This window comes from Eutrigla gurnardus, assembly GCF_963514095.1.
Source record: "Eutrigla gurnardus genome assembly, chromosome: 23".
Taxonomy (NCBI): domain Eukaryota; kingdom Metazoa; phylum Chordata; class Actinopteri; order Perciformes; family Triglidae; genus Eutrigla; species Eutrigla gurnardus.
The window spans coordinates 6,588,874-6,616,455 of NC_139934.1; the positions used below are offsets into that span (position 1 = coordinate 6,588,874).

The following is a 27,582-nucleotide window of genomic DNA, read 5'->3' on the forward strand; positions in this document are numbered from 1 at the left end:
ACCTGTTGATGGTTAACCACGGCGGCCGCGCGTGTTTGTGTGACTGCGTCCTGGAGGATGCTGGGAGAAAAAAAGAAGTATCTATCCGTGGAAATTATAAAAAAAAACTTAAAAACATGCAAAGGATGATTTAAATAACCCAGAAACAAACATTTATAAATAAAAAAGCAGAAGTGAGTCCTCCTGCACTGATTTGCCAGTTATACTGGTCTACGGTGGCCTGGATGTATTTCACGAGGCGGCCTCCTCTCACATCTTGTTTTACTGCCACAGTGATAACAGTGTTGTGTATCATGTGTCCTCTTTAGAGCAAACCTGTGAGTAATTAGGTCAGACAGACAGCATGTTAACCCATGTGATAAAAGTTGCCTATAAAATCGCCCTCTGATGAAAGTCCACCACATCCAGCAGTTTGACTGTTTTTTTTAAAAACTCCACTTCCCATGTATGTAATATAGAGCTATGAGCTGTGTGGAGGTAATACATGCATCAGATTTGTCAAACTGACTTTTTTTCAGGGGGGGAGGAGTGAGGCCAAGCACGTAGAGGAAGGGGGAGAGGGAGACCAGACCAATGGGGTGAGGGAAGGGGGGGAATGGGCAGAGAATTTACTGAGCTGCCATTCACCCATTCATGGCGAGCAGCTCTTTGCCAGTTGACTGAGCTCATGCCCCTCATCCCCACCTTCCCTGCTTTCCATTAGTTTTTAAAAAGTCAGAAATACCAACAAAAGCCCAAAGTTAAAAACAAGAATACGGGTTAGCAACAGAAGACAACATGATAGGTATTTTCCAGCTGCACACACATTCTTATCCAATAATTCCTTCCAGGCTGCGTGTTTCATTACAGAAATGTCCTCAACTTGCACATTAATGCACAGATAAGAGGCTATAGTTGTCCTTATCTCGCCTTCTAAAGACCGCTCAGAAAAACAAAAATCATGCAAAAATGAATGCAACATAATGCCTTTTCACTCCAGAGGAAGAAAATCTGAAGTTATGAGAACGTGCTTTGCCCTTCCTGCACAAATGAGTATTTTATTGACATGCTGTCATTGACACAGTTAGAGGTTGGGCTCTCTAATAGGCGGCACAGACAAAACACATAATTATGGGCAAACCTTGAACTTCTCAGTCTATTCAGTGTTCCCTGACACGCTGTTCTACGTGCCCCCGGAAGGGTGAAAGGTCACCTGGATGGTTAACACGAACACCCTCTGACATTTGTGCAAACTTTAAAGTACACTAGATGACGTACATAATCGATATTGAGAGGTCTGTGAAAAGGGGAAGGAGCTGGCCCCACGACTCCTCGTTCTAGAGGATTCTCTGTGAGGGAATGTATTAATCAAAAACCTTTTTTAAGAGACGGAGGACAGACAGACGGAGAGAACAAAGATGAGAAGCAGCTGAGAATACGAACATATTTCTGCTTGATCTCTTTGGAATGTCATTGACACAGACTCTGTTATCTGGCGGCGATAAGAGAACACACAAGAGTTGAGAAACAATCAGAGTGCACCTGTGTCAAAGCCGTGTTTTGTGATTGTGTCTGCGTGCGTCAACGGACTTCTGTCCTCGCGCCACGACACGTTAAACGCAGACGCACAAAATCCTACAAATTAAAGAGCCTCGATGTGGAAAAAAAGTGTTTTACGATCACAATAATAATAATAATAACAGTGTACTGGGGGTGATTTCCCCTTTAAATCAGGGATCTATCGTTTGCTGGTTAGAATCCTAAGGAGGTGGCCTAATGAAAGAGTGTGTAATGCAATATTCTCACAGTTTTTCCTGTGTAGTTGTGTGTTTTTTAGATAACAGAAGAGTCTATTGTCCACTTTACAAAGCAGGACAACAAAGAAGCATTTTAAGAGCCTGTAATCAAATCCCGTCCTTTTCAGCTGTTTCCTGCAAGTATTTTTTTTTATTTCTCACTGAGCACCACACTATTTATTTTGAGTAATTCTGCTGTTTTTTTTTATCAGTGTTTCACTTTAGCAGCACACACGTGAGCAAACAACAACAGAGACGATTACAACACACACAGAGGGAGAGCGACTTCACTCTCTCTTCACCCCATTTCTCTAATAACATTTTTAATTATATATATTTCTATGTAGTCATGACTATTAAAGCTATATATATATATGTTGCTGGTAGTAATATTTATGCAAGGAGTGCAGTAGTTATAGATAGAGTTGGCTCAGTTTGAATGTGAACGCTGGGGGGGGGCGGGGCTTAGCCAGAGGTCTATTGGGGGTGGCTTCAAGGCGAGCTCTTTAAATGGTGCCGCTTGTTCTGCGTGGCGTCATGCCCTCTTCTCTGATTGGTTGAGAGGAAAGGAGGGGGGCGTGACCGGTTGCGTCACGCCAACGAGAGAGGGATGAGAGCTTAACGTGGAGAGAGAGAGAGATAGAGAGCGAGAGAGAGAGAGAGATTATTAGGGAGAGGCAGGCGCAGTAGCAGACTCCTATATCCGCCAGACGGGGACGGTCGGTGCCAGCTGCTAGCTAAGTTAGCTTCAATAGAGAACAGTTAGCAACTAGCTTCAGAGTCCTAGCGCTTTGATGAGGGACTGAGTCTGTGTGTGTCCGCGTGTGTGTGTGTGTGTGGCAGCGCGCGTGTCCCGAAGTCTCTCCGCGTGTAACTGTGTGCGCGCGCTAGTCCTTGTGTGTGTATATATATAAACTCCCCTATCTCCCTCTAGCAGTGTGTGTGTGTGTGTGTGTGTGTGTTAGGTTAGCAAAGCCACGTATAAACACTTGATAGACGACTGTTTACATTCGGTGTCCGGTTACTTACCTGCGGACTCGCTACACCAGCATGTGAGTACTACTGATGGGTAACGCGTGTGTGTGTGTGTGTGTGTGTGTGTGTGTGTGTGTGTGTGTGTGTGTGTGTGTGTGAATGAATCCCGCATGATGTGTGTGTGACTGGCTGTCATTGCATTTGACTTAAAAGACTCCTTTTCCTTCCGGAGTGTCTGCACGGCTACACGAGTAGCCTCGGGTGTGTGTGTGTGTGTGTGTGTGTGTGTGCATACGTGGTAAATGATGCTAACTGTTGTCATAGCTGCACATTTACGCCTCCGTGTGTCCACCTGAACTACAGTGTGTGTGTGTGTGTGTGTGTGTGTGTGTGTGCATTGAAAGTGCTTTATTGACCTTGCTGGCTAGCTGCAACAGTTTAACTTCTCTTAGTAGAAGTTAACAAAGTGTTGGGGGTCAAAGGTTGTTCTCCAGTAAGGTTGCTGTACTAGTATTACATTACATTGCATGCACGCTGTAACATGCCTCTATGACGTACACACCCACAGAATGGATTGGGAGGTACATTAAAAATGTGCGGGCCTCCATGATGTAGTTGTAAACATTGAAATGCTGGTATTTAAACACGTTTGTTTATTCAGGAATTATAAATACACAATGTAAATACGCTAGCGTTAGCACAGAGGCTAGTTTTCTGAACTGAAACTTGTTTAAACTTGTATATTGCACAACATGTTTGTTTTCTTTCTGCATACTGAGGAGGCTGTAACTGTGTGTGTGTGATTACCTGATTTTTTCCCCCACTGTGGTCTCTGCTCTCTCACCTTTGACCCCGTTCATGTGTGTCTGTTGCGTCATTTGACTGTACAGTTTGTTCAACCTTTACCCTGCTTTTTCAAAAAGAGCAAATAACGGTTATTTACAGTATCGCAGTTAATCCTACAGGAGGGATGTGATCAGAAATATGCTCGTTAATACACACGTTGGAAGTGGACGCAGTCATCGTGATGTCACTCGTTAACAGGCCTTGAGTTCTCTGAGTTCAGGAGAGGACACTTACACTCAAGTATGCATGCTGTAAATTTAATTACCCCCTTTTTGAGTTGATATTTGTGACCTGTTGTTAGGGTTACCATGAAATGAGGAGTAAAAACAAATATTTATACCTCCTGGGTGACTGATTCTTTATATACCGTCGGACTTTTCAGCAAATATCTGATGAGTGATGTAAGGGAGTTGGGAAACTGTCAGACAGGGAGGCAGGTAGTAAACAAAGAAGCAGTGGCGAGAATAAATATAAAGATTATTATTTGTTTACTTTGTCGAAGTGTCGGGGTCGTGAGTGAAGGTCGCGTTTCGGTGAAGCACAGCCAGTCGTGCGTCTCGCTCCGCTTTCTGGCATCAATAAATACTCCCGACCAGTTAAACAACCCATTAAACGTTCACATAAGAAATGTGGCTCCACCATTCCATTACTTTCCTTTCAACCCTGACGGGATTCGGATCGGATTTTACTGTTATTTCCGGCTACATAACAGGAAATGCCTCCGATGGAGGAAGTGCCATTTCATAGGGCCTCGAAGCGCCGACATCTGATATGGTTATAATGGTTCATATTGGATTCATCCAACAATCGCAAAACCATCAAAAGGTAAAGCATGTTTAAGGTTACGATATGCAACAATTTCTAAGCGCATCGGCAAACATCAACAGCAGGTTGCCTTAGAAACGGCAACCGACAATCTGACTGCGTCTTATACCTTTTTAAGAGGTCAAATAGGATCTTGTAGTTTGTCACACAAGAACTACAACAAAAGTTTCCAAGGGAGAGAAAGTTTTCCTTTTCCCGGAGAAAGTAAGCTCCGGCAAAATGTAGCCTGTAGGTCAGTTTCTGGGTTTTCTATGGGACATTGACCTCTGACCCATTTTCCTCTACAGTTTCTTAAAAATTTCAAGACTTTGCTGGAGCAGAGAATCTTTTATACACGTCACAGGGTTAAATGATGTCCTGGCTTCTCATAAAGGATGTATGTGAGAAATCGTGTTTTTTTTCTAACACGTTATCCTAAAGGAGCAGCAGCAGGAGACTGGGGCATCTTGTTGACACAGCTGGAAAAAGGGGCAGTTAAGGTCAAGAGCAAAATGCAGCAGTTTCATTTGGCTCAACTAACCCCGTCACTGTATATATATATATATAGAGAGAAAGTGGATATATTTTCCAGGTCCATTCCATCCATCGTTCTGGAAGAGTTTCTCAGACTACTTGTGAATTCGAAGCCCGACATCTACCTTTCCACAAGCTCAACATTCTAACCTTTCTCCCACCGCTCCCTACTTTTCAGTCCAGTCACAAGCGTTCGATCTGCCCACACAAACACCTCGGTAGCCGCGTTCCTGCTCTTTTTTAAAACTTCATCCTCTACGCATCCTTACTGCTCTGACACAGACAACCTACACTTTATTATATGGCAACCTAAAACCTTACTCCTGCACTCCCCTTGTGCAAGGAACGACATCGGTGCTCTAGTCACTGACACTCTTGCATGTACTGTTTTATGTTTTACTACTCCATCATTGCACGGTCTTGGAGTAACATTACATCACATGCCCTGCCATGTTGGGAGCCGTCAAAACGCTCCCACTGTGCTATTATGGACCTTTTTTTAAGGAGCGAACCTTGGATTGAAACATTACAAAATATTGCGAGCAGCAGAGAAGGAATGATGCTGTTTGGCTGACAGGGATGGAAGTTAATGACCGTGTGTTTGATTTAAAAAAAACACACAAAAAACAGTATAATTACAGCTTTGTGGCCTGCTGTAGCTGTCTCTGCTTTCAGGTGTCGTTTTCACAGCAATCTGCATTGGATTTGTCTGTATTCTGATTCCTGAGTGTCTTACCTCATCATGTATTGCCTGATTATAACTACAGATAACGATAACTCTCTCCCTACATTAGTAAGCCATGAATTCAGCTCATCAGCAGCTGAAAACCCAGCTCAGTGTTGCCAAATCATTCCCCGATGAAAGTAGCCGGCAGCTTTAGCTCCAAAAGTCGCTAAATCTCCAGAGAAATCGAAGACAGCCCGTCGTATTCAGACCTAAAAACCGTGATGTATTTGCTCTCCCAGTCCTAATTTAATGGTGGACTTGAGGCAAGGAATGCCTGCATCCTACAAATTACCTTTTAAAGTGACAGAATAGCTCTGGAAAACCAGCGTGCTTCCTATTCTTGTCATACATAATATTGATATAATTCAGTTCTTGTTTTTATGGGAGTGGGTGCTGCGGGAACTAAAGCTCACTCTTAGTAATAGGCTTTAAGAGAGCTCCTCAAAGGATGAAAAGGTAGATCCTCAGTTATTGTGCAAAATGCATGCAGACAGCCGTTGTATTGCCATGAATCCTGGTAATGTGTGTTTGTGTGTCACAATGTCTGGGGCGGCGTCCGTCAAAACAGAAGGGAACTTTGATCTCTGACGTTCCCTAACAGGTTGTTGGTCGGCGGCCCATTACCTTTTTTATTTTTTTATATAGAGGATTGTGTGGTTCATGCATGCCGTCGTGCATGTGAGTCAGCATTTAGCCGTGCAGAGGAACGGGAAGAGTTTTAGAGTTTGCACTGAGGACACGTGGTTATTCTGGTGTCCCTGTGATTTAGAGACACGAGGACAGCGAGCGGTTCAGAGAGAACATTCTGTTTCTCAACTTTAATGACATCCAGCACTTGTTTCGTGTTGCAGCAGTTTTAGAAATGTGTTCAGGATCCAGACGGGGGGACAGAGGTTGTTCAGTAAAGTTTTGTCTGAGTATATTTGGATGAAGGGAATCGGTTAGTGTGGTTTGTTGCTCACCAACATTTAAATAACAAATCGTTGAGAACCGGCCAAGCCCTGCAAATTAAATTAAATGTGCCTCTACTGCCAAAAGACAACATTTTTTCACATTTTAGCTGCTTTATCTCTGTTGAATTCAAAGTTTAAAGTCTAAAAAGATATTGTAGTGTATGTGAAACTGAGGTAAATTAGATTAGCTGATTGAAGTGTCCCCATGTATCTGTTTTTTAGACTCATTTAAAGACAAAGGTCACATTCCTGCGTCCCACACAATGGGGAGCCTTTTGAAAAGGCCTGTTAAAGGACCAGAGGAAACTTTGTACCTCGTGCTTCTAGCTGTAACAGTTACTTAACAATATTTATGCTTCGGATGATTGTTTGTGATTATCTTCTCTGCTCTGAGGAATTCTAAATGTACAATAAGCAGAAATCTGAAAACTGCTCGGTAGAATTGATATCTTTCAAAACCTCCAGTATAAAGTGGCTTAAGCATTCCTGATTGTAGCAGATTGAATGGGATCCTGCATGAATAATGCCTGTGTGACTGGATGTGAAGCATGGGAAACTGATCCCGGTGTAATCCATCTGAAAGTGTTTCCTTTGTTAGGGTTGTGGAAAAGGCTGGTTATGTGGATTTTCCTCTTACTGTTGATGCAAGTTAATCCCCTCCCTCCTGTTTCTTCTAGTATATGCTGTAAGTTATACAGTTAAATAATGCAATCCAATAGTATTGCTGTGTGTGTATCAGATGAGGTGACTGAGAAGATGTCGGTTAATGATTGACGTGGAGCTGCAAACCGATCAGTCCGATCAGATAGCCTATCGGGATTGAAAGACAGCGATTGATTAGGTTGCATCATAAAGCTACTGTCGTCCGTCTAGTGCGGCCGATAAGCTGGATATTGATGCTCATAACTTGTGCTTTTTAATATACTGTACATTTCTGATCCACGTGGAATGCGTTGTTTTCGTCGTGAACTGATCACGTTAAGTAGAAAAATGCGTGAGTTGTGATCTGTGAGTGGAATTTGGTCTTGTTTGTCCACTAATGTTTGTCTTCAGAAAAGACAATGTGATTAAACAGAGCTGTTGTGGTTAAACCTCTCCTGATGTAGCTTCATTCACCTCCCTGTGAATGATAATTAATCTCCTTCATTACCAGATATTGTTTAGTCAAATATGATAATACGTTTTCATCAGGCTGAGGGCCGAGACAGGAAGTTCCAGTGTTTGTGTGCTCATTGGATGCTTTTGTTTGTAAAGGTGTTGAGTAATATTCTTTCAAAACAACACCTTTTCTTTATATCGTAGGCCCTCCTGATTATTATCTCCGAAGCATTCAAAGGGATGCAAACCAGCGAAATGACATTGAGGCAGAAAACCCTTGAATTGTGCGGTGGAAGCTTGAGTGTCTCCACCGGTTAGCATTCCTTTCATTCCACCGTTTGTCCTCCCGAGTTTGCCACATTGCGGTTTTGGCAACGCGAGTCGAGCTACCTATGCTCATTTTACCGCCGGCTGCATCCGTCAGCGTAGGGAGGAAAGGAAGGAAGGAAGAGGGTGAGCTACATTTAAGGAAAAACAGAAGAGGATATATTGTTATACATGTGATTGGAGATCATATCCCTTTCAGATCGGTGAGTTTCCACGGCAGGCCACAGTGTCTGGAGGAGGATCTTAACACAGACAGTCTGCTGTCGTCTCTCCGTCTCCTTCAGGCCTTGAGAAACTGTATCCGTCTCAGTGTGACGCCGTCCCTTTTGTGTGGGTACGAGATCCCGTTTCAGCCCGAGCTTCCACCGCTTACAGTCTTCAGACGGCCTCAAGACGTTCGTTCATTGGCTCGTACTTAATTCTTGTGTTGATGTCCCATGTGATCATATAAAACATCACCGATTGTAGAAAAAACAACAACAGAAGTTCACATTCAAACTCCCTTTTGGCTCCAAGCCAGCCGGTCTCTGGTGGATCTAGTCTCTCAGCGGTCCGTCCACATTCTTTCCCCGAGTCGACTGATTCAAGTTTTGCAATGCAACGTTGTTGTCATGTTTTCATTGATAATGCATTAGATTGATTTAATTTGTTAGTGTAATTAATTCTCCCGTCAATAGGCAGTCGTAGCAAGGAGACCCCTGGAGATGGTATATTCCGTCTGCATTATGTCTAGGTCAATAAGAACTTTGTGTTCGGCCATGAGAGACACGCTCTTTGTGAGAAGCAGACACTTAATAACTCAGATTAAATGTGAACCTATTCATAAGTATTAATCTGAATCAAAGGTCACAGGTGATTTCAGCTCTGCTGTTGGCTTTGGAGCGTCGGCATGTAGGTCATTGTATAGCACCTGTTTGTTCACCGCTGGTCATTATCTTCACATCTATACAGGACACACTGTATGTGGTAATTCACCTTTTCAGGTGAAACCCAGCAGCCTAGGGTTAACAAACAGGAAGTCGTCTGGTCTAAAGTTTGGAGCACTCATTTTGATCCGAGGCCCTTTTTTTTCTTTTCTTTTTAAGGATTAATGCTCAACAAGTCTTGCTGTGTGTATAATCTAACTTGACGAATCAGTTTTGTTTGGTTTAGCTTATTTATATGCAAATTCTGGGGTTTCTGAGGAGGCCGTCTGATAAGATGTGGTCTCCATTGGCTGCAGTGCTCTTGTTTGACCACAGTGTGGCAGCAGAGGACTGTCGGTGAGGTGTAGCCAGAGGACGAAGAAGAAGCTTCTACCTCTGCAGGCTGATTAAAACAGTAGTAAAGGCTGCCTGTTCCTGCCTGTGAAGTGAGTGATGCACTTAGTCATGTGTTAATGTGTGCGTTTGCCTACTCTGTTGGTGTTTAGAGGATTATTGACGGTAAATGCAGCCATCAAATGGTTTATTTGTGTGCTTTTGAATTTATTTTTTATTTAACTGGAGATATTGCCTCCATCATGTGATAGGTTGATGCTTATTTGTTTGTGTGGTCTGTAAAATCACATGAGGACACTGGGGGAACAGAAAAAGGAGTTGTTTCTTCAGTATTTAACATGAATTCATGCACTGCGAGTCACTTAATCACCCTAGTTGCTGCCTCTAAAGACAATTTACTTTTCTTTGTTTTTTTTGCATTTGAAAGATGAATATCGGCAATTTCTTTTTTCCCTTTCCTACAAATGAGTGTGTGAATGGGACTAATGGGGGCAGTCTGTTTGCGTTGTTCATAGTTTGTAAGTTTGCATCTTAAATTCCTGTGGTTGAAAAGAGAGAGAAGGAACAGAAACGCACAAACCTGCAACTGATTAGCAGAGCAGCAGCTGATTGGCTTTCTAACTTCCTCCTCCTTTTATTTTGGAAGATGTTTTAATCTCACATCTCAGCCGTTTTCCTTTTAATAGTGAACTCCATAAAAATAATGGACACTTTATCCCTTTTATCATCAAATAATCTGCACGCGGTTGAGACCTTTTTATTAAAATATTTTCAATATTTGACCAACGTCTAACAGCTCCGGAGTGGCGTTGAGTCGTATTCATCCGACACCATTATAACAGCCTCCTGATGGGAAGACGTTCTCTCCGACTTGATAACGTCTCCAATGCTCTGACACGTGTCAAGCTGCTCCTCCACAGATGGCACCGGATATTTCAGCAGACTTTAGCACAAAACCTTCACAGAAACAGAAGCCGGATTATCCTCACCAAAATAATTCACAATATTTATCCGGATAATCATCAAAACAGGCTTAAAATGTTAAAAATTGCACTTAATTAAGAGAATTACTTGATACTTCCTGTTTATTATCAGGAAGTAGCAGCTTTTATTTTGAAATCTTATATTGTCACATCCCATAGTCAGTTCTCACATTATTCACACACATTTTTTAGCCTTGGAATGATCCAATATTCCTCCTAAATACCAGCAACACCAATTAAAATATTCTGAGAGAAACACCATACAGTTGAAAGGCACACGTAACCCTCGGCAACAACTTAATGGAGCTTGGCGCTTTAGTAGATTTAATCTCTCTAAACGGGGCACACACCTTGTTTAATCAGCATTATCCTCCTATCATATTCCTTGAAGCAGCTTTTATTCCCCGTAAATAGTTTCGTGATTGTAAGAATGAGTCTGGACGAGGCGTTTTTATTCAGTTTGGATTCTAGCCAAATGGTTTATTCTGTTCTTGTGTAGCGATCTATAGGATAAAATTATCTCGTCGCCTCTTTCTGTTTCCGTTGCGTGTTAAGTGTGCAGAGACATCGTGTATGTTGAACCCTTTCTTCTCTTCCTCCAGGATGTTGAGGTACACCGTAGTCCGAGGCGGCCTCGGCCTGTTGGCCGTGCGGAGGGCGTGTCTCTCCCCCCGCTTCTCCCACTCTCACCCCCGGAGCGACGTTCGACAGATCAAGAAGGTCATGGTGGCCAACAGAGGTGAGACCCCGACCGCGTCCTGATTCACCTCTGAGTAGGACGAGGTTAATGCTGTTTCATTTACAACGTGTTGGGGGGAAAAGACATTTGATCTTTCCGAGGCTAAATGTGATGGAAATGTGTATAAGTGGAAGTAAGGAGACCTCTGGAGATGCAGAGTCAACCCCAAGTCTGTCTACTGTCCTTCTGTCCTTCTTACAAGCCTAATCCTATGACATTTAAATTAGCACATGCTAATATTTAAGCACACATTATATGTGGTTCTATAGGCAAATATGTGTTTGTCTGCTAGAAATGACCATCAGTGAGGTCTGAATGAAGATTATCTCACCACTAAGCAGTCGTCTCTGTCTCTCACACACACACACACACACACACACACACACACACACACACACACACACACACACACACACACACACGCCGTGACTGACGTGCTCTGCTAATACTCGTAATCACCGCAGCCCTTCCTATTAATGCTAATGCCGTCCGGAGTGGCCGTCGGCGGGCAATTAAAGCGACTCCCGTCAGGTGACGCGTGGCGTGTGATTGACAAATGCATTTTTGTTCTAATTGCTTCTTTTGAGAGCGGCTCATTATGTTCATTGCCGCGGACACATTGAAAGCGTTTGACGTGGTTTTGTGTGTTTCATTATTATTTTTCGGATATCGCAGGCCTCCTGCTGCACATTGTAAATATGCATGCATACATTCATGTGTACCCTCCCATAAAGCCTCTATTTAACTGCTTTAATCCATCACTGTGATTCAAATAGATTGTGGTCTCTGAGACACACACACACACACACACACACACACACACACACACACACACACACACACACACACACACACGCAGCAAGGCTTTCCGTCATTCTCTCTCCTTCACATCGGCGTGACGCGATATCAACAGCACATTAGATCACATTCATCACACTGGAGTGCACTGGACCGTGCTCGGCCTCTGTGTGCGTGTGCACGCGTGTGTGTGTGTGTGTGTGTGTGTGTGTGTGTGTGTGTGTGTGTGTGTGTGTGTGTGTGTGTGTGTGTGTGTGTGTGTGTGTGTGTGTGTGTGTGTGTGTGTGTGTGTGTGTGTGTGTGTGTGTGTGTGTGTGTGTGTGTGTGTGTGTGTGTGTGTGTGTGTGTGTGTGTGTGTGTGTGTGTGTGTGTGTGTGTGTGTGTGATGAAAAGAGAGACTAGACCATCACATCATATCAGCCCAGATTCCACTTCACCAGGCACATCTCCTCTCTGCCATTGCCTCTCTGCTCCTTTCACTAATATTCTCCTTTCCTTTCCGCTCCCTCGCCTCCTCATCTCCTCATCTCCTCTCCTCCCTGACTTTTTCAGCACTTGTCAGATGTGATTTACCTCTGAGCCTCTTGCTGTCTTACTCCCCCCCCCATGTGCCTTAGCTCCTTTTTCACATTTCTTACTTTGTTTTTTCCCCTCTCCACTACCTCCTCAATTATTTAAAACCTCTAATATCCTTTTTCTCTTTCTGCGTTGTTTCTTTTCTAAACTTTATTTACTTCCTCTCCATCCATTCTCTCGCTTTCTCACCTTAAATCCTCTTTGTCTCTCGTATTCCCATCCATTTTATCTTCCTACCGTTCAAATGTTCAAATATTTGAATGCCGTCCTCCCCTTTTTTCAAACATCTTAATACTTTTCAGACTTAACTTCTTTTTTCTGTGTGTGTGTTGCTTGAAAAACAAGTATTTGGCTCCAGTGACAGAAAGATAAAAGGCAGGCAGTGTTTTTACACTGGTGTGTTCTCCAACGTTAGAGGAAAAACACTGGTCTTCTTGCAGTGTGATGCATCTGTCTTCCTCTCAGATCTCATGTGGGGCTGAAGTTTATTTTATTCTCCCAGCGGAGCCATTTGTCGCAAATGAAAAAATGTGTGCTTATGAAAAATAGATGAAAGAACTACAAACCCACTAAAACACAATCTGCCGGATCAAAATGCATGTTTAAGTAATAAAGAGAATAAAAGTGAAGGAGAGGAACGAACATACGTGACATTCCTCTTGTCTTTCAGGTGAAATCGCCATCCGCGTCTTCAGAGCCTGCACCGAGCTGGGGATTCGAACCGTCGCCATCTACTCCGAGCAAGACACCGGACAAATGCACAGGTACGGAAACCCACACAGCTCAAACACGACAGATGTCTCACTAACCCGCCCGGCTGCCGGATATCGACCCGGTTGATTAGAGCCGCCGGCGATTAAAAGGAAGCATCGGGGAGCGTTCCCCACCTCTGGGCCAGTCCTTTTGTGTTCGCCCTCGTTATTTTAATGGAGGACGTAAGTGTAATTGTATTGACATTCCAAACATCCAGGTAATTGTGCCGCTTCGTTTACACGCACAAACATCCTAATCAGCCCTTTTCTATTCCACTCAGACTTCTCACCGGCTAATAAATCGTCTTTATGTCCTTCTCTTCGCACCACCTGGGTCGACCCATCTTCACGTCTCCGTATATAAGCAAAAAGGCTGATTGGAGGGCGAATTAGAGCCATTAAAACGGTCTTTATTTGGATAAATACAGCTGTTGCACAGCTTTTGAATGTTTTGTTTGCTCTCACAGGCAGAAGGCGGACGAGGCCTACCTGGTTGGAAAAGGTTTGGCGCCTGTGGCCGCATACCTGGACATTCCTGACATCATCAAAGTCGCCAAGGTAACGGGATCGTTAAGGATGCTTCTCCCCCGCTACATAATGATCCCTCGTTGGCCTTATTTTAAAGGGAAACAACAGACTTTCCATTTTTAAATTGAGTTTCCTCATTACGGTTAATACTACAGCGTTCGGCCTGAGAGAGTAGTTTTTTTTAAATGCTTGATGACTTCCGCGGCCCTGAAGGAGCTTTTGAAGTCTGAGAACATACCCCCAGTGATGTCGTTAGGGTTTTCTCATCTCCGCTTTGAAGATTGCATATTGTTATCGGACAGCCGGCGTTAGAAAAACTGGTTGACTTTGAGACACCAGCGCGGAAGATCTCATAAAAAAAAGACTAAATTAGTTTACAGTAAGTGTAGGATCCAGCAGTTTAATGGCTTTTGACTCAAATTAGGGAAGAAAATATGTATTTTTTTGCTTCATAATACAGAAGATCCTTGAATCTCTGCTCCTAGAACGGAAAAATGGTTTCAAGGAATTTCTAATCCAGTGCTTTTCCATAAAAAACATCATTTTTAAAGACAAATTCAATATTTTTGACCCGTGATCGGGGTTTGAGGGTGTGTTTCCTGGATGTGTGTCTCCAAGTGAAACCCTTCACCTTCCTGAAGTTGGGAGCTTTCACTGATGCAGCAAAACTTCTATATTAGTGTGTATTTAGCTCGGTCGGTAGTAAAGAGAAGGACACAACTTCCATCCCTCGAACACCGTTTCCTCCCTCTACATTTAACCTCCTATCATCCCATTCCTTCTCACCTCCGTCTCCCCCATCCTGAAGGATGTGCTGCCAGTTGTCTCTGATCAATATCTCACGGTTTATAATTATTATTATTATATTTTTGCATGGACATGTGGTCAGCTGGCCAAGTCGGGGCCTCCCGCTACCAACTAATTTCTCCAAAACCCCTCCTGCCTGACTGGGCGCCATGCCAACCAGTGTATCACTCTGTTACCTTGCTCACTACCACCTCCTCCTCTCTGACTTCACCTCAACTGTTTCGGCAGCTAAATCTGCCTTCTACCTGGCAAAGATCAACTCTTCTGCCTCCAACCCCAGGAAACTCTTCTCCATGTTCTCTTCCCTCCTCACCCCTTCTACCCCTCCGCCCCCTTCCTTCCTTACTGCCGATGACTTTGCAACTTACTTTACCAAGAAAGTAAATGACATCAGCTCATCATTCACGCCTATTCCCTCCCAGAAGACATCTCCCCCAACTCTCAACTCGGATGGTCTTACCAGCTTTAGCCCCCTCACCTCTGAAGACGTTCACGCACTTGTTACATCTAACCGTGCCACCACCTGCTCCCTTGACCCGATTCCCTCCTCTCTTCTCCAGGACATCTCACACGACATCTTGCCATTCCTCACCACCCTGATCAACTCCTCCCTCACCTCAGGTGTCATTCCAGCGGATTTTAAGACCGCTATCGTGAAGCCTCTCCTGAAAAAACCCACCCTTGACGCTACTGACATCCAAAGCTACAGACCTGTATCTCTTCTTTCATTCCTCTCTAAAACCTTGGAACGTGCTGCCTACAACCAACTGTCATCCTATCTCTTGCGGAAGAACCTCCTAGACCCTAACCAATCAGGATTCAGGACTGCCCACTCCACTGAAACGGCCCTCCTCACTGTGACCGAGTCCCTGCGAGACGCCAAAATATCATCCAACTCCTCCGTTCTCATTCTCCTTGACCTATCTGCTGCATTCGACACAGTCAACCACCAAATTCTCCTCTCCACTCTGGCTGAACTTGGCATAACCGACTCTGCTCTCACCTGGTTTACATCATACCTGACAAACCGCACCTTTCAGGTCACATGGAATGGCTCTATGTCCAAACCCTGCTCTCTGGACACGGGTGTCCCTCAAGGCTCAGTATTAGGACCGCTTCTGTTCTCACTATACACCAGATCACTAGGTTCTGTTATCACATCGCATGGATTCTCCTACCATTGCTACGCTGATGACACCCAGCTGTTCCTCTCTTTTCCCCCGTCCTCTGACGCTCACATTGCAACTCGCATCTCGGACTGTCTGGCTAACATTTCTGTCTGGACAACTGCACATCACCTCAAGCTTAACCTGAATAAAACCGAACTCCTCTTCATCCCAGGGAAAGACTGCCCTCGCATGGACCTGTCGGTCACTGTTGAGGGCATCACAGTATTTCCTTCCTCAACTGCGAGGAACCTGGGTGTAATCCTCGATGACCAACTATCCTGCACCCCCAACATCACTGCTGTGGCCCGATCCTGCAGATTTGCCCTCTACAATATCCGCAGGATTCGGACCTTCCTCACAAAGGATGCAACGCAGCTCTTGGTCCAAGCACTGGTCATCTCCCGCCTTGACTACTGCAACTCTCTCCTGGCCGGACTCCCGGCCTATGCGATTAAACCATTGCAGCGTATCCAGAACGCTGCAGCACGCCTTATCTTCAATCTACCCAAATTCTCCCACGTGACCCCCCTCCTCCGTGACCTCCACTGGCTCCCTGTTGCAGCACGCATCCAATTCAAGACGATGACACTGGCCTTCAGGGCCATCAATGGAACGGCACCTGCCTACCTTCAAACACTGGTCAAACCTCATGCCCCGAAGCGAGCACTCCGCTCCTCTACTTCAGCTGGCCGGCTGGTACCACCATCGCTGAAATCAAACAAATGTCGCTCAGCAAAGTCCAGACTCTTCTCTGTTCTGGCGCCTCAGTGGTGGAACGAACTCCCGACCAATGTCAGGACAGCAGAGTCATTTGCCATCTTCCGAAAAAGGCTCAAGACTCACCTGTTCAGACTTCACCTCGACTCTACATAGCATGACCCACTAACACCCTCCCTCGACCCCCCCCCCCCCCCCCCCCGCAAAAAAAAAAAAAAAAAAAAAAAAAAAAAAAAACTCGGATCGTAGCACTGTTACTCTTGAAGTACTACTTTACTCAGATGAGGACCTAGCACTTGTTCTATTTTTAGCTCTTACTGCATCGGCAATGATACGTCGTGGTTTCTTTGTTTCCTTCTTTTGACAAATGTACTTATTGTAAGTCGCTTTGGACAAAAGCGTCTGCTAAATGACCTAAATGTAAATGTAAATGTAAATGTAAATGTTACAGCGTCACCAAAGTAACCGCCGGTCCCAGTGCCTTCTGTGTGTGTGTGTGTGTGTAACCGCCGGTCCCAGTGCCTTCTGTCTGTGTGTGTGTGTGTGTGTGTGTGTGTGTGTGTGTGTGTGTGTGTGTGTGTGTGTGTGTGTGTGTGTGTGTGTGTGTGTGTGTGTGTGTGTGTGTGTGTGTGTGTGTGTGTGTGTGTGTGTGTGTGTGTGGCTCCATGCCTCCTCTGGCCTGCCAGTAACAGCTCCCTTAACAACGGGACAGCCCATAATTATAGTCGGCCTCGTATCCAGGAGCAGATGGCCCACACTGATCTCGAGATGGCTCTATCTGTCAGGCAAGCTACTGTATCTGTCTGCTGCCCTGTCTGTCTGCGTGTCTCACTTCCCTCTGACCCTGATCACGCCTGTCTGCTGGCTCGGTTTCCTTCCCGGTGTCCGTTGAGCCGATGATGATCGAGGCGATAGCGACGCAGGTAGAATGAGAACAAAGTAGGCACATTATCTCCCGTCCCCCTCGGCCGTAAGCGATGCATCCGGCAGACGGCGTGCAGGTTAGCGTGCGTGTGACGGGAGACGGCCAAGTGTTAACTAGGGCCCCGCGGTGGGCCCCGTATTTAACACAGCTCCTGTCGCTTCAGCTGGACCACATTATCCCCCTTTTTTCCACTGGCAAATACTTCCACGCATTAAATGTGGATTAGAAAGGGGAAAAAATGGTGTAAAGTTAAACTAGCTTCAGGTGTGTTTGAAAGATGGATGTGCTCTACGCTTTCAGGAAAACAACGTGGACGCCATCCACCCGGGCTACGGCTTCCTCTCCGAGCGCGCCGACTTCGCCCAGGCCTGCACGGACGCCGGGGTCATGTTCGTGGGGCCGACGGCGGAAACGGTCCGCAAGATGGGGGACAAGGTGGAGGCTCGTTCCCTGGCCATCAGCGCAGGTACGGAAAGATCGGGGGCGAAAAACACCTGCTGTAATAGTTTGGTAGCACCAGATAATTGTTAACTCTCCAAGCAAGCTCAAAGAAGCACCCCTCTTCCTATTTCCTGCCATAAAGCTTTTTTTTGTGTTGCGTTTCTCCGGTCTCAGGTGTCCCCGTGGTCCCCGGTACAGACGCTCCCCTCAGCTGCCTGCAGGAGGCGCAGGTGTTCGCCCAAACGTACGGCTTCCCCATCATCTTCAAAGCCGCCTACGGAGGCGGCGGCCGCGGCATGAGGGTGGTCAGAGAGTACGAGGTGAGCCGGCACTCCCGGGGAGAGATGTCACGGATCTCGTCCTCCGTGATTTTTCTGTTTGTTCTGAAACAAAGACGATATTTCAGTGCTTCGCTAAGCGACAGCAGCAATTTCTGAGTGAATTTCATTTAACTTTTATTCAAATATGCGTCTCAATGTAGACGTTAAAAAATGAAAACCGATCTAAGGCGTCGTGTACGTCAAGTCTCAGACATGAGCTGTATTTATATGATAAAGTAAACACGTAGGAGATCATAACCCGATCAGGAGAGGGACAGTGATGACGGGTTGCCACAGCGATGACGAGAACAGGGAGGAAAAAAAGCACTAGAATCACTGTTTAAGAAGAGACCTCATGCATTATGGATTTTCCTAATAAATGTGATGATGGTCTGTGTGTACAGCGCTTCTTGTTTCATCTATGCTGTTGATATTGAGTCATACTGCTTCCATAAGAAAGAGACAAAGAAAAACACTCTTTTTATCTGTAAGTGGTCTAAATAATAAGATTTACCTGTGGTTTAAAGGTAGGATAATGATGAGACTTCATTATCGGTTCTGTTAATGTGCATTTCTGGACATATTTACAATAAAGTTTGGGATCAAATCATTTCCTGAACCCTGGACCCCCCCTCTGTTGAAGACCTCTGCTTTAGTGGATGACTTTATCCCAAATCTGTGTCTCAAAGGGGAATGGAGTCCCGTAGGCCCAGAAACACCAGGAAAGTGGCAGCTTGTCACTCCTGTTTAATTCAGCCGAGGCCTGGCGGTGGCTTGGCTTCTCATGCCAGCGGTAGTGGCGGCACTGGAGGGGTGTGTGAGTGTGTGTGTGTGTGGTCGTCTCCAGCTTGACCATGCGAGCATCTGGTTGTTGTCCAATCAGATGCGAGAGGGCAACAGATCAGCGCTCATCCTTCACGGCCGGTAGCCTTTCCTGCTCTTTGCTTGGGCTTTTTTTTTTTTTAAAGAAACAAATAACATCCAAGTCACAAAGAATAAGGTCACGGAAATCATCGCAGTAACCCAAATACCAACGTTTGTTTTTCTGAAATGGTTTAAAATAGAAGCTCAACCAGAAGCATACGCTCCTCTCCTCATCCTCGTCTTCGTCAGTGATGTGTAGACGCCGAGCCTCACAATCAGCCATGCATTGGAATGTCTGACCTTTTTCTGAGTTGTACAGACTAATTAATTAGTTGTTGCCATTTCTAGTCATTCAGCGAGTCACAGCGGCTCCAGCTGATGGAATTGTAAAGAGGATTCTCTCCACCGTCGGGAGCGTGCAGCAATGCATAGGTTGCCTTTTTTTTAAATCCCATTAAGGCCAGCTCTCGGGTCGCTCTGCATGCAGGATTAAAAGTCTGCAGAATTAGATGTGCACGTCTACCGATAAGAATTAAGGTTTTTTGTTTCGGAGGTTGACGTGATGTGAGAGCAAAGAACGGCACGTCTCAGAGCTCCAGTGGCCAAAGCTGACAGACGGACTGAAGCGATGAGGACACATGGGATTCTGCTAACTCCTTCTCTTTCAGGCGGTTACAAGAAAACACACAGCTACACTCGGATATATATTTATTTCAAATGTGTGAAAAATCAATACAGAAAATAAAATATTACACAACTTGAAAGCATAGAGATACATGAATAACTTTTGTCCCAAACGGAGTGGGAAGAAGTATATACTTATTAAATCCCACCCACTTATCCATGATTATATCCTCATCATTGGATTGTTTTCTTTTAAACTCAACCAAAATCTTTTTTTCTCTTTTTTTTTTTTACTGTACTTAACAAGTTCTCATGTATTCCATCAGATATATATAATAGTTTCTTGCATATAAATTTTTTTTTTTTGACCAAATGGCCATTTCCTCTTACAGGACGTTTATTTTCTGACCATAAACTCCAGATTATGGACACACTTAATATCCGAAGACAGGTGTGTGTGTGTGTGTGTGTGTGTGTGTGTAGCGGATTTGTCATCTTTTAGAATATTTCCATTAATGATTAATCCGCCCGTTATACTCTTGATCAATCATTTCATCTATAAAATAGTCGGGGAAAAGGCAATAAATGGCCGCCGCGGTTTCCCAGAGCACGAGCTGACATTTCCAAATTGCTCATCTTTTTCCGTCCAAATCTCAAAGCACAAAAAAAAAAAAAAAAATGAATCCATTATCATCAAATTTATATCTCCCACTGATCTTTGCTGAGGAATTATACAACTCCTGTAGTTTGTGATCTTTTAGGTCAGCACTATGCAAACGAGGTTTAAGTATCATCTTATGCACATTAGAACACATTATCACAAATCAAGGTTAAGGTTATTAGAATCCCAGATCTATGAATACAGGTCGAGTGCTAATATTATAATAATATATATAACAGTGCATTGACTATAATGGCATACATCTCCTCCTTATTGGTATTCATCCTCTGGGCTGAGGCTGTGTTGTTTGGTGTCAAATGTGTGAAATTCACGCTTCCCTTCCACTGTGAGAAACTCGCCGGCATCCTCTCCAGAGGCCTGCTAGTGACTCGTTTTTTTTCTTTTTTGTTTTTTGTTGCCTGGACTGACAAAAACAGATTGTGTCACGACCTCCAGCATGCTCAGGCGTGACCTCCCAAAAGGCCGGAGATGTCGTGTAGAATCCTGCTCCCTGAGGGCGGCGTGTAAACATTCGTGTCAAGAAAAAGAAATATGTCAAGAAAACGTGATCAAAGTTCTACTCCAATCAAAGCGATTAAAAGCTCCTCAAACAGCAGCACTAACTGTTTTTTTCCCCCGTGTTTGTCAGGAACTGGAGGAGAATTACCAGCGGGCCTACTCCGAAGCCCTGACTGCTTTTGGGAACGGAGCCTTGTTCGTGGAGAAGTTCATTGAGAAGCCGCGGCACATCGAAGTGCAGATCCTCGGTAAGTGCGTTTACGACTTCCTTTTGTTTTTGCATTTAACTCTGCGTACCTTTTATTTTAATTTTTTATTATTTAATTCCTTTTTAAATATGTGAATCGATCCAGGAGACGGATGAACAATGGGGAGCGAATGAGCTTTATTGGCCTGCAGAGGATTCTCCAGCCATTATTTCATCTCATTATAGCCAATGGAACTCTATTACCACTCGATGTAGTCGACCTGAACCTGACCGTTACAGGAAGCGTCTCTGCACTTTGAACATTACTGTGTGTGTGTGTGTGTGTGTGTGTGTGTGTGTGTGGTCACTGTGATTAATTACCATCTCTAGGGCATCTAAGGGATTTGTGTATTACCGCTTACAAGCCAGCTTTCTGATTTTCTGCCTCTTTTTTCTCCACTTTGCTCCTCCTTTCATTCCAATGTTTTCCACTTGCTCCCCTTTAATCTTCTCCCTTTCTTTTTTGCCCTCTCTGTCCTTCCATTCCTCGACCTCCCGCTGTCTCATTTCGTCTCGTGCCTTTTTTTATGAATTTTCTCTCAACATCCTTTTGCCATTTATACGCTGTGTGATAACAGCGTTTTTTTTTCTTTTTTGCACGTTATACAGCGTGAGATGAGTGTAAAAAGATACTGCTCGCAATCTGTGCTGCACTATAGGATATCAATTTTGATGCATGTTAGATAGTGCGTTAAATTGTAGCGCTATGATAATCTATAATAGAGGAGAGAAGAAGTCTTTGGATGTAGTGCCGGTTATAAAATAAGTCAAAAACGAGACTCAGGATAGTTTATTATAGTTTTTTTTCTATCATTTTTAATTTCTTTGGTTGGAGGAAAATAGAGGAAAATGTTTCACTTAAAAAAAAAAAAAGATTAAAAAGTGCATCAATCAAATGAGAAAATTGAGTGTTTAATTGTTCATGAAAATAAATCTCGAGTTTTCATTAGAATCCTTTTTTCTCTGTTAAATCCTGAATACATAATTTTTGATAAACACATATTTTTTTTTTTGCATTATCACACATTTCTCTAGTCCATCTTTTGCTGAACTTAAAGCACTTTAAGTAAAAAAATAAATAATTGTGAAGACATTTAAACAGGCTGTTAGAGTGGCGGACCCTTTAAATGTGACTTTCTAACAAAGTCACATGACCTTTGCCTTGATGTCCCTTTAGATTTAGTTTCTTTCTCTCCTCCTCTGATTGAATCCAACCACTCGTTTCCTCACTCCTGCCTTTGTCTCCCCCCAGGTGATAAATACGGTAACGTCGTCCACCTCTATGAGAGAGACTGCTCCATCCAGCGCAGACACCAAAAGGTGAAACCCCCCCGTTTTTTTTATATGAAAGAAATGTTATTATTTGTCAAAAAAACAAACATTCTGAAGAGAAAATTGAAATCGTGACATAACAATGCTTTCATCAGAGGTGGTTAATTAACACGTGTAATGTTTTATTAAATATTGTCACCTCAAAGCTATTTCAATCATGTGTTTTTATCAGTTGCTTCCCTTTTTTTTCCTTTTAATCAAATTATAGATGATAATTATATTAGCGTCTCCCGTTCATGCCGGAGCGGCTGCTCTTTGATTTCCGCGAGACTTAATCTGCCTCTGCCCTTAATCTAAAATCTTTTTGAAATCTCAGAAACAAGAATAGTTGCTTGTTCAAATAGATTAGGGATGGTGGGGCGCAGATATTTTTAGCTTTTCTCTTAGTCTTGGAAGTGCTATTCATACTTGGAGAGGGGTTTTTTGGGGTGGGGGAGGGGGGGGTAAGATTTGATAAAACTCCAAATTGAGTTCTTGTGATTTTTATTTATTTATTTAGGTTTTTAAATCAGACACGGATCACGTCGTTTTTTGAACTGGATTCAATTATTTCTGTCGCTGTTCCGATCGACTCGTTTGATGCGGTGGAATGAAACCGATAAGCCCCCGCCCCCACCCACCCACCCCGTCGCCGCGGCAACGCCAAACCAAAAAGACTTCAAATGACTCCCTCCATCTGTTTTGCTGGAGCTAAAGTGACACTTAGTACATCAAACGGATGGCTGCTGCAGGGAAAGTGACAACAAATGATGGTATTAACTAATTATTAGCAGGAAGCTAACTGCGGCTCCAATTAATGCTTTTATATTTACAATTTACACCCCAGTTTACTGTCTTTCAGCTCTTTTTTTAAAACGTTTTGTTCACCCACAGCCCAGCTCCAAACAGCAGACGGAGCAGCTGAACATAATGGATCATTATCTGCAATGCAGTTACTAATAATGTAGCATCCATTGCATGAATGAGGTTCAGCGTAGCACAGCCTTTAGTCAACATTACATCTCTCTTTAAATGGCATCATAATGTAATAATGCGAGGTGTCAACCAGCCACGCTGTTAGAGCCTGAAAGGATTTAAAAGCAGACCAAACGTCGTGATTGATCGTTTTACCCAGATGATGCCGTTAAGTGTCGGAAATGGTTTCGTAAAGTCGTTGGAGGTGCAGCGTTTGTAGCCGCTGTTGATCCTCGGGGGTGAAATGTGTTTTATTTCCTCTTTTGCTTGTTTGTTATTTGGACAGTTTCCCCCGTGGCGTAACCAATAAATTCCTGTTGTTTTTGAAGGTTGTGGAGATTGCGCCGGCTTTCCAACTGGACCCTCGTCTGAGAAACCGCCTTCACGCCGACGCCGTCACCCTCGCCAAACAGGTACGCTTTTGTGCTTTAAGCTCTTGTGATTTCCCTTTTTTTTTAATTTCTGTGTCGTGCAGGTTTTCCCCGAGGTTCTGGTTAACTAGACCTTTTTATTACATTGGGTGAAATGCTCCTGAATGATTAGAAAGCATAGTTTTTCCACAGAACCTCTGCTTAATCACGTTTTAATCATTAAACATACAAATATCTGTGTGCTGAGAGAGCAGGATATCTGTTTTTATGGCGGGCGTCCAATTGGATTTGACTATTTGTGGAATAAAAGTTGGCAATTTGTGGAAAAATCTGACTGAAACTTTAAAAACATTTTGTTTTTTGGCGCTCAGTCCTTGGGTTGTATTTAGAAACTCTTTTTTTTATGTTTCCATCTATAATTGATCTGCAAAACTGGATTCTCCTGGAGAATTTGAATGCACCTTCTTCCTGTTTTATGTTATTTTGGGCTTTTGTCGACACCGATTTTAGGATGATAGTCGTAAAAGTAAAGAAACCTCATATTCACCCGTATAAAAACACGTTTTGTGTCACAGTCTGGCTTTGGTGTTGCCTGAAGTTTAGCTCTCGTCTTGGCTTCTCTTCTCTGCGTATCTTCATTTTGTTCCTGAAAATCGACGGCGTTTCGGGACACCAGTGCGGCCCCGTTTAGTATTCTTGAGAGGAGCCTCGGCCGACTCGGCGCAAGGACACATTTCAGCTCCATCACACCAGCGTCGCCGCGGCAACGTGCCGTCTGTGCTGCTGCTGCTGGAGGAGAGAATCTTCCTCCTGCAAACCTTGAATTCCAGATTAAGTCAACAATCTGTTTTGTCGTCTGATTTCAGTGTTTACTCCACGATGTGGACAAATTAGGCATAATTGGCCGGTTTGGGGAACATATTTCAGTTTGTTTCGGCGGAGAGACGAAAGGAAGCTCGTTGTTGGCGAATGTTAAAATATTTATCGTGAGCACACATAATCATAGAGGTGATTATTAGAGGCTGATAGATGAAGGCAAATTGTTTTAATCTTAGTGCTTGAATACAGGGGGAATGATTAAAATACCTGCAACAGATCTATTGATATCCAGAATGATGTTATAGTTATATTAGGAGTAAGGAGAAGTCATATTGATTACAGCATTACAATAGAAGTGTGTGTTGAAGTTACAGGAAGGTCTAAAAGTTTCGATTTTAAGGTGGAATTTGCCGATTATATAAAGATTAAGGATTTAATCGATACTTTTTGATGACTTTCCATTTAATATATTAATATAACGATACACTGAGAGCAGGATGTATTAATATTTTAAATATGACTATGTTTATAGAGCAGCAATCTCACTCCTCACTAGTATAGAAAAAGACATGTAGAAGCAAACACACACTCACACACACACACACACACACACACACACACACACACACACACACACACACACACACACACACACATAAAAACACTCACTGGGGGATCAAACCTGCAGCATTTGCCAATTATCACCAGGGGTCTCGCTTTCTCCCACCCTGTCCCTCCATTTTTCTTGTTCCAGACTCCTCTCCCTCCTCCTCCTCCCCCTCCTCCCCCTCCTCCCCCTCCTCCCCCCTGTCTTGTGTTTCCCTACGATGTGTTGTGATTGCATTTTACCCTGCTGAACCCGGCTCCCACTGCAGGCATTGAAACCTGCTCCCAAAGCAACACTCGGGCTGAACTTTGGTACTTAGTTGGGTATTATTAATGCGTGTGTGTGTCGCATCCTGTGTGTTTGTGTTTGTGTGTTTGTGTGTGTGTGTGTGTGTGTACGAGAGCCAGCCCACATCTATTTTTAATGTGTTCTCCGGTCCTTATAGAATAGGAAATGATGGAGCCGGTGCCGCCGCGTTATTCTCCGTTCACAAACGCGCACATTAACGGGTCCGCGTCGCCGTCTCGAGTGGCCCCCCGCTTCCACGCGGTTTGCTATCCTTGTGAGGACATCCGACTCTTTCGGCGCTGCGCTCGGAGGTCGGCCACCTTTTTTTTTCTTTTTAGTGTGTGCGGTCCGATCCGCAGTGTAATTAGAGCCTCTTAATTTTAATCAGCAGCTCATTGGAACGTAATGGCACGGTGCTGCAGACATTAAACTGCTATTAGAGTGTGTGTGTGTGTGTGTGTGTGTGTGCACCTTGGGGAGGACAATAAAGTCTATTTGCACATACAAAAAAAAAGTCCCCTCTTGTTTTTGCCTCCCACTCCCCCACACACACCTGCTATTTGATTTTCCAGACTCTTATCTGGTCTTAATGGTGGTTCTGTACTGTTGCCCCCCCCCCCCCTCCCTCCATCTCGCCGTCTGTTCCCATCACCCCGTCCTCCATTATCGGCCTCCATCTGAGACCTTCAGAGGGACGCCGCAGTCTTTGAACTCGCTGCGGGCCGTGCCATTTCCTCACACAATGTCCCGGAGAACAAAGTTGCCTGGCAACGCTGACGGCTGCAGGAAGTCACTCCAGCCCTTTGGTTAAAAAGGGTTTTTTTTCCGAGTGGATATCAAGGCGGCGGCGGCGGCGGGAACGAAAATCAGAGATATTGTCATCCGGGTGTGTGTTGTTTACTGGAACAGCTGATTGTGTGTACTTGTTTGTAAGTGGCTTCGTCCCCCCCTGAGAGCCTCTCTGCCACAGCCTCGCTTTGTTGTCTTTCTGTTTCTTCAGGCTGACATTTCATTCCACCAACATGCGATATATCAGCAGGCGTCGATTAATTGTATTAATGATGCATCTCGAGATCTTCCTAATCCACGTTTCATAAATTCATTTTTTTTTAATACCTCTTTGATATGTGTGTCGCCCCCCTGTGGTTTGTGTTTGACAGTGAGGTCCCCTTTCTCTTTCTCAACCACCAACAAATTACACATGGCGTCTACGAGGCAAGCAACATCTGTGCCCAAACCACACATGCTGCACAATGACTCTAAGCAGACAAACATAAAATAACCTCAGAAACAAACAGTTTCAGTCCTCAGCGACCCAAAGCTGATGCCTCATTTCAAAGTTTGTGTTGAATGTTATCACATTTTTACCAAAGTTGCATCTAGTGCCCGAAGATTCGTTCAATAAAAAGAGAAAAGTGGTCTATTTCATGCTGATTGACTATGCAGGCGATGGGGATAGTTCTAAAGAAGGCTTGTTTATTCACACCGATTACTTGGCATTTCGTTTTCTGCAGGATATTATTTTGTTTTATGGTTTTCAGAAGAAAAGGATGAATCTTTTATGGAAAATGAATTCAAATGCAGAGTCACAGAGGTCAACGGCTTCATCTTCTATCAGTGTTTCTTGCCAGTTTGTGTATTTCCAGGATGGTTTTGTCATCACAGGGTTCACTCTATCCATTACCCTCAAATGTTTGACTTCATAAAGTGTTATAAATTATATATTGACTGACTAATGAAAGCAATAGTTCTGTGACCAGTACTATAAAACTATATTCTTATATCTTTCATTCGGACAGTTTTTTCCCTTTTTTTGGGAAACTTTTCAGTGTTAATTGCTTTAAATGCTGATTTTGTCTGTAAAATCAAAATTTTCGATTTTCCTTTTTTAAATATTCCAGCAAACATAATGCATTTAGATGATTTGCTCGGTAGCCGATTATGCAGAAACTATTTTTTGGGGTCCAGATTAAAGAAATGGGCCAGAAGGTCTGTGATTCTGGGGTTGGTTGAGGTTTCTTTGCTGTGGAAAAAGGCTTTTTCTAAATTTATATATATCTCCTTGCGATGTCCAGATATAGTGTACAGCCCTGCCGTCGGCCATATTTATATACTAAACCTTTTTCCCCGTGTTTTCACTGTCTCACCCACACTTTGGGCTCTTTCCAGTGTTTCTTGGAGACGTCTTTATGTTGCAGTTTGGCAGCAAGTTTCTGCACAATTTCCAAACCTCTATATCAAGA

The 27,582-nt window shown here is 43.8% G+C and overlaps 1 protein-coding gene across 1 annotated transcript in view; it reads left to right on the plus strand.

The window, feature by feature from the left end:
- Positions 1–2,461: 2,461 nt before the first annotated feature.
- pcxb (pyruvate carboxylase b) overlaps positions 2,462–27,582 on the plus strand; it is a 206,361-nt gene continuing 181,240 nt past the window's right edge. The window contains exons 1-9 of the mRNA XM_084002593.1: positions 2,462–2,827; positions 10,884–11,020; positions 13,065–13,158; positions 13,614–13,704; positions 17,593–17,758; positions 17,908–18,053; positions 20,852–20,969; positions 22,221–22,288; positions 23,584–23,667. Coding sequence (XP_083858719.1) covers positions 2,826–2,827; positions 10,884–11,020; positions 13,065–13,158; positions 13,614–13,704; positions 17,593–17,758; positions 17,908–18,053; positions 20,852–20,969; positions 22,221–22,288; positions 23,584–23,667 — 906 coding nt within the window. The 5' untranslated portion in view covers positions 2,462–2,825. The remainder of the gene's footprint in view (positions 2,828–10,883; positions 11,021–13,064; positions 13,159–13,613; positions 13,705–17,592; positions 17,759–17,907; positions 18,054–20,851; positions 20,970–22,220; positions 22,289–23,583; positions 23,668–27,582) is intronic.